Here is a 10,273-nt window from a genome sequence, read left to right as displayed (position 1 = left end):
TCTAAACGCGCATGAGACCCTCCCCCATAATATCATAGCCTTATCTTTTATTAACAAAAGTAGGATATTATTGATAAAAGTAAGCAAAGGAAACGTGAGCGTGAAAGATTTGGATAAACGACCATTAGTTATAAATGCACATAAGGTTAAAGATATTATCTATTTTAAATAATTAATGAGTTATTTTTCACTACATAAAAAAAAAAAAGCTTAAGGGCTACAAAAATCAAGAGATTAAATTAAAACATTATTAGCTTCCCGCCAAAGATACGTGCTCATCGTAAGGTTCATGCGCTGCACGCCCCGCCCGACGCACGAAATCACTAGCAACCGCTCTTTATAACTACCTCTTCCGCTGGTTCGCAGAGCAAAATTTGCTTAGACTTAGCCAGCCAACTAGTAGAAAGCAATGGAAGACGACAGTGCGGAGAGCTCTAGTATCGTGGTCGGTCTCATCGAGAATAGAGCGAAAGAGGTGATGTCCTTCCCATCCTTCGATAACTCGTACTCCTTTTACATGGAACTCGTGTTGATGCTGGTCATTTCTTTCACAGAGATCCTTTAATCCGTTTTATCTCATTTAAATTACAGTCCCTGCTTTCCACCAAAAAAAGTCCAGTCCCTGTTGAAATCGAAAATTGGATTTGAATTTACTGGTTCATCAAGTTTATTTATCAATCAGCGAACTAGCAGGAACTGTTTTTCAACGTTCGAAAAATATGGCATGTGTGTTACTTGGTGTCTGTCTTTTATACCTGCTTTTTTTATGGTAGATTGTTGGAAGTATCTTCAGTTTTTGGCTCGTACGGTGGTTGTACATGTTTTTATTGACTTGTAAGTGGTAGAAATTCCAAAATAGTATTCACTGGAATCACGATGATCAATGACTTCGGCGAAGAATTGATTGTTGTTACTCGTTATTTGCGTGCGTTTCAGTCGACAATAGAAGGAACTGTTGTCAATAATATATTATGTCAAGTGATTTGTGTTACTGGAGTCGGAATTTGATTTCAAATTCACGTGTTTGGCCTTTTTTTCCTTTGTAGCTGGATCAGAACATAAAAAAATTATGTGTTGAATTTCATGTATGCATTCTCTAATGATTGTTATGCACTGTATTTAATCAGCTGGCATATCTGGCACAGATGTTCAGAGGTTTTAACTGAAGATGCACCTTACTAAATCTATGATGTGAATTGGGCTTTCTTGTTATATCACCGCGGGGAAAGGATGTAGGATTGTAACTTCAGTTAGTTGGGGTCTTCAGTTTTATGATTTTACGCCCAAGTATTAGTATTTTGGTTCCAATTTTGAGTCAGGATTTCTCAAGCCCCGTGTTTAGGTTGCTTGTCCTAGTCAGTCGTCTGTATAAGGCTTGTAATGGCTATCTTCGAAATTTGACCTCTTGACCCTTGAATTCAAATGAGAATGTTGTGAACTGTTCCTTGATTCCCTTATACTTATTAAGTGCAACCAGCGATAAATACATGTTTCCCTTTTTTTCTTTTTTTTTGTTGTAAGGACGACTCTTCCATTTAATTACTGAGGAGGATGACATATTTACAAAATAAATCACTTGAAGGAGCTTGTTTTATTGTCGTGGCTATCATCAGACTTGGGAATCATTACCTGGAACTTAGGTTGCCTAATCATCATTCATTAGCACACACTTCCCCCGTGTTTGATATTCTTGGGTTTTGATGAATAACTGAATTTTAAACCACATGAGAGAGCTAGAGAGCTTGTATATATATTTTTCCTGCAAGATGTAAACATTTATTTCAGATAAAGGAAATTCATACGCCTGACTGAAATTCATAATATGCACAGGTCGGTTTAGCTGCTTTTGATTTAAGATCGGCATCATTGCATCTTTCTCAATATATTGAGACTAGCAATTCGTATCAAAATACAAAAACATTGCTGCATTTCTATGATCCCATTGTGATCATTATTCCTCCAAACAAGTCAGCACCCAATTCTACAACTGGAGTAACAGAATTGGTTGATAGATTCTATAGTACATTGAAGAAGGTGATGTCACTTTCTCTATGCATCAGTGTGTGTCTAAAAGTATTGAATTTTATTGCACCACTGCGGATGTTTATCTCTAATGTCAGTCCTTGCTATACAGGTTGTATTGGCCCGAGGTTGTTTTGATGACACAAAGGTGTTGTAATTTGCTTTCCATCCATTCAGGTGTTTCCGGGATTTAGGATGCTTAACATTTTTTTCTCCTACATGTCACTGAAGTATTATTCCTTAGGGTGCTATGTTAATAAAAAACCTAGCGTCTAAGGAGCCTTCGGCACTTGGCTTGGACACTTATTACAAGCAGTATTATCTCTGTTTGGCTGCAGCTGCTGCCACCATAAAGTGGTATTTCCATCACTCGGTTATTTTTATTGGATATAGAAGTTATTTTGATTGCTTAGTTAATTTTATATTTGCAAAGATAACAAAGTTATCCAATAAAATTTGACCAAAAAAAATTATCCAGTAAAATTATTAAATTTTAGTGCCTTGATTGTTTGCCAACACAAGGAGTACAAAATTCTTCGAGAAAAACTTCTCCTAGACTTGCTCTGGAATTATTTTTGAGGAATTGTTATGATGGTGTAACCTCTCTCAGTTATAGTGTTAAGTAATACTCCACTCTCCCCTTCACATGATGAATCCTAGCTATGTGGTAATTGTTTCATTATGAAATTTAATATATTTAATGTTAATGTTACTTATTTGGAACTTCTTGACCACATTTCTGTTACTGTACAACAGGACTGAAGCAGAGAAAGGAGTTATTGTTACCAATCACTCATTGTCGGTAGGCACAATTGTTCTTCATGTGGTCGACCTTTTATGACGTAACTTACAAGTTATTGTGGTTTATCTTATCACCATCTTACTAATAAGCTCAAGTTCTATGCAATTTACAAGCCATACTCGCATGACTGTTTGCTCAATAGGCCATGTGTAGACTTGGTCATTTTTTGTCAAATTTATCATAATATTAATGCCGCTGCATATAATGTTTCAACTTTCAGCGCATGCTTGTTCCTGATGATAATTTTATCAAGTTGAATACTTCCCCGCAAGTCCTTAATAATCAACTTCTGATCATTGTCTCCCATCAATTGGGAATTGGGTTCATCTTGCTATTGTTTCTTAGGAAAGTGATCAGTGTCCAACTTCTATGATACTTTCAGGAAGTAATCCGTACTGTATCCGTTAGATTTCGACCTGCACGGTTATACTTCTTAGTTCTTGCATGTCAGATTTAACTCACTTTATCATTCATACCACTATCTCAGGTCACCTTTAATGGATCATTTGATCACATGAATATTGACACTACCAGGTTAGCCTGCCAGCATACAATTTTTGTTGTTTTGGGGGGGGGGGGTGGTTGAGAGTACCACTGCTCTTTCTTCATGTTTTTACCTCATGTATATGTTGCATTTATCACCAATGAACCAAGGATGCTCATTTTTTTGACTTCCTGATAAAAGAAGCAATTGTATTTGATGGAGGAAATTTATATATAGTCATAGATAATACTTCTAAATATGACTTTTAAGTATTTAGGTTTAAGAGAAAGTCTAACTAAAATGAAGTATTGCTGAGACCTATTTGCAAAGCATTTAGACTTATCCTTTGACGCACAAATATGTCGTTATATCATTGTCTTAGGTCTATATACATTTTGGAAAATGTTTGTTCGCAACTTTTCCGGGTTGCTTATTTTTGATATTAAAAAGGGTAAACAATTGATTGTGGTTCGCATATCTTCGTTCAAGTAGATGGACATATTCATAGTAGAAATTGAGCATATCTGCATTTTACATCGCACCTGTTTGAAGTCTATTGAAATGGATATATTGGTTTGATTTTGATGGCAGCATCCAAAATTTGGAAATTGTTGAGCCATTTCACTCTGCCCTACTGGGAACTAGCAACAAAAAGAGAAGCCTGTTTCACATGCTGAGGACAACTAAAACTATCGGAGGGTATGTGATGAATGATACTAATTTGCTTATGCAGGATTACCATTATGACAATGTATTTGTCCCCTTCAGGACTAGGCTTCTCCGTGCTAATCTGTTGCAGCCTCTAAAAGACATTCAAACTATTAATGCGCGCCTTGATTGCCTGGTCCGTGTGTTATTTGGGTCTATATTTTATATTTCTTGTTAAATGTTTCCTTTACAGTTTTTAATTTGGAAAGTTCTCTCAATATTTTCTTGAAACCAAACTTACTTATTCTAACCATGACTGAGTACGCTCTTGAATTGATACCTAGCACAATGAGACTGCTATATGGTGGTTAGCACGTCATTTATAAGGCTGATTTACTTATAATCTAATTTATTCAGTAAACATAGGAAGGGACTATTTGTTGTCCTTCAACTACTGTATCTAGTGTTACTAGTGACGTATTTCTTATATCAAGTTTATAATTACCTCCTGTCCGCATCATTAAGGTGAAATTCAGACATTCAGTTCTGAGAACTATCATGGTTAAATAATTCCCATAATCTAATAAGTTTTGAGTCTCATAACCTGACCATTACAGTCAATGTTGGCATGAAAATTAGAAGATGAGAAAATAATGAAGTTCTATTGGAAGATTTCATCATCACTAGCATGGCTTTGTTTGAGCATGTCTGTCTGCTTAAATCTTAAATTATCAGGATGAAACATTGGTGTACATGAGCATCTGGACCCTCATACAACATAATTGTACCCTATGCCACGTCAAATCCCCGTCATCATTTGACTAAGAAAATGCGGGCAACTGGCAATGATCCACTGATAAGTTATTTAGTTAAAATGGCTTTTTATATGCCATCTCATTAGTCCCAAGAGTAGACTAGTGATAATTATTTAGACTCAAAACCTAGTAGCTTTAGATCCATAACATGTCTTCAATATTTCATTTTAGGATGAGCTGATGAGCGACGAACAGCTATTTTTTGGCCTCTCTCAGGTTTTGCGCAAGTTTCCAAAAGAGACTGGTAAGTAGGAACACAACTGAGCGAAAGTTAGTCTCAAAGTTTATACATCTTTGGTGGTTATACATACAGACGGACTGGACCATGCTCTTAATTCAGATAGAGTATTATGTCACTTCTGCTTTAAGCCAAAGAAAGTTGCAAATGAATCCCTGGTAGTTGATCATGCTAAGAAGAGTCAAGTGTTAGTATCAAGCGTTATTCTCCTTAAGACTGCTTTGGACGCCCTGCCATTACTATCTAAGGTACCTCTTTTTCTTTCTTTTCTTTTCTTTTCTTTTTTTTTATTTGGAGCGCGCACGCGCACATGTATATGTATGCATGCACGCGTGCACGCACGTAAAGTGAGAAAATAAAAGCAAAATAAAAGGCTACGAGTGATCCTTTCTTTTGATGAACATGCTAGGTGCTAAAGGATGCCAAAAGTTTTCTTCTGTCAAATATCTACAAGTCAGTTTGTGAAAATGAGAAATATGATCGTATTAGGAAAAGGTATGAGAGTTTTTTCTTCCTATGAGCGCATGCAACCGTTACTTATATTCCTTAAATCACCCGAAAGGTTGCATATGGATTCATATTTACAAATATAGTCCTCTAACCTGACCTGAATATTCAGGATCAAATGATAGGTAATTTAATTTCTTTTATAAGACAATAACACAGTTTAGCTTGCTCCATATTTGCTTCCTCTCTGACATTATTGCTGATTAATACTATCGTTTTGCTTCTTCCTGATTCACTGAACGTCAGTGCATCAGTCAATCCTCCCCATCAATGCGATAAAAAATACTCCTCCTGTCCAAAAATATTAGTTACATGTAACTAGAAATGGAGTTAAAAGTTGGTTAACTCTTGAAATTTGTCAAAAAATAAGAATACTTTCCACTACTGTCCATGCTAAATACACTAAATTCTAATATAACATTAATTATAATGGAACATGCTCCTCTTAATTACAATGGCAAAACGGGAAAAAATAATTAATACACCAGACATTATCCAAATTACTTATTTTAGACTGAACATTCGAGAACATTTCTTAGATTTTGAGAGTATCAGGAATCCCTTGGAAACCAATGTTTTTTAAACTCAGACAATAGAAACATTTCGCTCAATTACTTAGGAATTATCTTTGCTCCAGGATTGGGGAGGTTATTGATGAAGATGTACTCCATGCACGGGTTCCTTTTGTTGCCCGAACGCAGCAATGCTTTGCTGTCAAGGCTGGGATTGATGGTCTCTTGGATATTTCACGGAGATCATTTTGCGACACCAGTGAAGGTTTTTATACCTTTTGTCTTCCTTAGTTTTCTATCTCGTCAATCACATAATCTGAGTTGGAATACAGTGTGCCATATAAGGGTCTTCTAAAGCATTTTATTTTGCATTACGTTGACAGCTATCCACAATCTTGCAAACAAGTATCGTGAAGATTTCAAGTTGCCCAATTTAAAACTCGTCTTTAAAAACAGGCAGGGATTCTACTTTGTGATCCCGCAAAAAGATGTTCAAGGAAAGCTTCATAGCAAGTTCATTCAGGTTGGGACTGGATCTTCTATGCTCTCACCTCACAAATTCCTATTAGAAGTTGTTTTCAACAGAGCTAATTCTCTGATGACTTATGTTAGGTCATAATACATGGGAACAACATACATTGCTCCACTTTGGAGCTTGCGTCGGTAAGTAATTTGATCATGTGGAATTCATAAATATGATCCTATGTATCACGCAACAATGGTGAACTGGGGAACAAGACCATGCATGGCACACATAACTCGAAAATTTTCTTGTTAGTCTACGTAATTTGGTCCGAGTAGTAGCTAAGTGTGTGCATTGAAACTTGATGGGATCATAGTAATGACTCATGCCAAGTCAATTATAAGGGGTAGTGCTCCATATCGTCCCCCAGAAGAAAAGAGGAAATAGGCCTCCCATGAATTATCATATATTAAGCTTACATGAAATTCCTTACTAGACCTAAAGTTTGGTATCATCTTGTCTCAATACGATAATAATCGATGGATAAGAATCCAAGAACAAAATGCACCTTTTCCACCAGGCCTCTGCCAGCGTTAAGGGGATTCTTACTTCTTGTATGAGAAAAAACATCAGGAAATTTTTGGAGGTGAAAACTATAGGGAAATGCTAAGTAAAAAATTGACTTGAACTGATGGCACAAAAAAACATGACTTGAATGACTTTCAAACCGAAAAACATAACCTTGCAAATTCTGATAATAAATGAAACTTTAAAAAGCAGTTTTATTTGTTTTGTCCTGGCTTTGAAGCTTTTCTTTTTCTCCTCTCACTTCGAAATTTGCAGTTGAATGCTAGGAATAAATCTGCTGCCGCAGAATGCTTTACAAGAACAGAGGTCTGCCTCGAAGGTTGTATTAATTATTCTGGCAGCAAAGATCCTCACGGTCTTGACGGCAGTGGTTCATTATGTTTTTGTATAATTGAATCCATTGTTAATTTAATATCCTCCCCCTTTTGTGTGCGTTTTTTTTTTCCTTTGGACGGGGGGTGGGACTTACCATGGCCATGATAGTGTTCTTAATTGCCGTTGGAATCCTAAACGAACAATTTGTGACGCTGGTCAAGCATGTTTACAAGATAAATTTGATCTTGTTTCTTAAACTTAAAAATTTAAAGTACATTAGAACGAATAGATTCCTTTTTTGTCCCAAGAAGTAGATATTACCTGTTGCTTTCTTTGGACTTGTACAATATTTCGTATCTTTTTGGTGGTCCGGTAGTCTTTGAAATGAAATAAATTGTAATTGAAAAAATTTACAGAGCTTATGGATGCCATTCGCGAGAATGTCTCTGTGTTGACAATGCTTGCTGAGGTCTTATGCCTGTTGGATATGATTGTAAATTCATTTGCTCATATGATATCAACCAAGCCTGTTGATAGTTATACAAGGCCAGAGTTTACAGGTAATTGAATTGGTAAGATCTATCTTACATTTTTGTACTTTCTGATAGCTCCGCGAGCAAAACTCTTAATCCATAATTTACTTACTAGAAAATGGACCAATGGCAATTGATGCTGGTAAACATCCAATCCTCGAAAGTATACACAATGACTTCGTTGTACGTACTGGGTATATTGTAATTTGTAATCCATATAAGTTTCTATTTCTTTCTTTCTTTCATGCATGAAAACCTTCACGTTGTTATTTCGGTAAATGAGCCAACCTTTCTCCTTGCAGGCCAATAATATATTTCTATCTGAAGCCTCAAATATGGTGATCGTCACAGGCCCCAATATGTAAGATCAATTCTAATTAAAAGATAAAGATAAAATTTACTGTTACAGGAGAGAGTATTGGTGGAGGAAATGATAAAATTACATCTGTTTGATTGCGAAAATCTCCAATGTGAGCTGCTATAGCTGATCAATGGTGATGTTGTGTCCCAGGAGCGGAAAGAGTACTTACCTTCAACAAGTGTGCCTTATAGTTATTCTTGCTCAAGTTGGATGTTATGTTCCTGCTCGCTTCTCAACTCTGAGGGTTGTTGATAGGATGTTCACTAGGATGGGTGCAATTGATAATCTCGAATCAAACTCAAGCACGGTACAATGCGGCGCCTCCAATTAAGCTATTTTTCTGTATTTCTTCTCTTTGGATAACGTCGTTTAAAGTTAGACCTTGACTTTCCGTGGCAAAGTCATATTCCTAGGCTCTTTATGTAATTATATGAAGTTGTCTGGATGTGTAGTTCATGACGGAGATGAAAGAGACAGCTTTTATCATGCAGAATGTCTTGCAAAGGTAGTTATTAATCTTTATCCCTCTGGGTAGGCATGTGGTTTTTGCCTAAATAATTTGTTGGATGCAGAAGTCTAATTGTCATGGATGAGCTTGGGAGGGCTACTTCTTCCTCTGATGGTTTTGCAATTGCATGGAGCTGCTGCGAGCATCTTTTGTCACTTAAAGCGTAATTTTTTTCTTGATTCTCAATTATCATAAAATTATAAATCAACAAGAACTTGTCTCTTGATTTTTTTTTTTACCATGGATTTCTGATAACTGATAAAATGAAGGTTACTCTTCATATTCCTTATGGATGACTTTGGGAGGGCTACTTCAACATTTGTAGCACGGAATTCACATTTTCATGTTCATAGACCTGTTAATTTTATCACAGTGATTTCTGCATGCATTCACCAGCTATGAAACAAACTTAATACTGATGTTCATTGATTGACCAAGTTATATATATTTTTTCTCCTTCAGTTATACCATATTTGCTACTCATATGGAAAACCTGTCAGAATTAGCAACAGTCTATCCGAACGTGAAAATTCTTCACTTTCATGTTGACTTGAAAAACAGCCATATAGATTTCAAGGTTGTAGATCTCTTTCTCTGTTCTTACACTAAGCTCTGAATTGATGATCTGCAAGCTAACGTTCTGCTTTCCGTAGTTCCAACTTAAGGAAGGGCCAAGACATGTCCCACACTATGGCCTTCTCTTAGCAGAAATGGCTGGTTTACCAAGTTCCGTCATTGAAACTGCCAGAATGATCACATTCAAGATTACAGAAAAGGTGATTATTCGCAAAGTAGTTTAGAATAGGAAGTTAACTAAATCTCTGCATTTTTAATTGAGATACAATTTAGCCTTGGTGCATAAATTAGAAAAACACCACACAGAAATTTCAAATCCGACTCCCCCTTGGTTGGACAATAGAGATTCTAGGTTTTATTGCTATCTATGCATGTTCAGGAAGTAAAGAGAATGGAAGTCAACTGCCTCCAGTACCATCCTATTCAGAAGGCTTACCTTGCTGCACAACGCTTGCTATGCCTAAAATATTCCAATCAAGACGACGATACTATTCGGCAAGCATTGCAAAATCTTAAGGAATGCTACATCAAGGACAGGCTCTAGTATTGACTTCGACTGGCTACCATACCAGTGGTCTACGCTCTTGAACCTCTTTTGGTCTCGTGTTAGCCAAGAAAAATTCTGCAGATGGCGAGTAAAACGGCGGAGGACACAGTTCCCCTAAGAACTATTATTTTAAAGTCGCGAAAACTTGACTTCGCAATTTCTGAAGAATCTCAAATCAAGCAACCCGGTTTGCGGAAATGACCACTATTTCGACGGAAGAATCGATAGAAAGTGTTGTATCGATTTGAAAACGTAATAATTAATTAATAATAATTCACATGACATAGTATTGCCTTGAACTTACAGTTCAAATAGCACCCCACACTCCATGAAAAGGTCGCGGGATCAAACCTC

At 36.5% G+C, this 10,273-nt stretch overlaps 1 protein-coding gene across 3 annotated transcripts; it reads left to right on the top strand.

Moving 5' to 3' along the window:
* Positions 1–391: 391 nt before the first annotated feature.
* LOC129321607 (DNA mismatch repair protein MSH4) lies at positions 392–9,926 on the top strand. Of its 3 annotated transcripts, none has more exons than XM_054967441.1 (24): positions 392–475; positions 1,831–2,034; positions 2,135–2,170; positions 2,267–2,379; positions 2,779–2,824; positions 3,312–3,358; positions 3,900–4,007; positions 4,077–4,152; positions 4,943–5,015; positions 5,112–5,257; positions 5,419–5,504; positions 6,154–6,293; positions 6,412–6,551; positions 6,641–6,691; positions 7,335–7,398; positions 7,811–7,954; positions 8,043–8,110; positions 8,230–8,288; positions 8,439–8,595; positions 8,741–8,793; positions 8,861–8,959; positions 9,259–9,373; positions 9,450–9,572; positions 9,752–9,926. In XM_054967441.1, exons 1-24 carry the CDS (start codon positions 410–412, stop codon positions 9,914–9,916), a joined length of 2,379 nt encoding a protein of 792 aa, XP_054823416.1. In that variant the 5' UTR covers positions 392–409; the 3' UTR covers positions 9,917–9,926. The 3 variants fall into 3 exon arrangements, with proteins under 3 accessions (XP_054823416.1, XP_054823415.1, XP_054823414.1); XM_054967440.1 differs by having other exon boundaries at positions 5,085–5,257; positions 8,864–8,959; XM_054967439.1 differs by having other exon boundaries at positions 5,085–5,257.
* The last annotated feature ends 347 nt before the right edge of the window (positions 9,927–10,273 follow it).

This window comes from Prosopis cineraria, unplaced genomic scaffold (genome assembly GCF_029017545.1).
Source record: "Prosopis cineraria cultivar Desert tree isolate PC_DT_omini unplaced genomic scaffold, ASM2901754v1 PC10, whole genome shotgun sequence".
Classification (NCBI taxonomy): domain Eukaryota; kingdom Viridiplantae; phylum Streptophyta; class Magnoliopsida; order Fabales; family Fabaceae; genus Prosopis; species Prosopis cineraria.
Note: the sequence above shows the minus strand (reverse complement) of the source record. Positions and strands in the feature narration are given on the sequence as shown.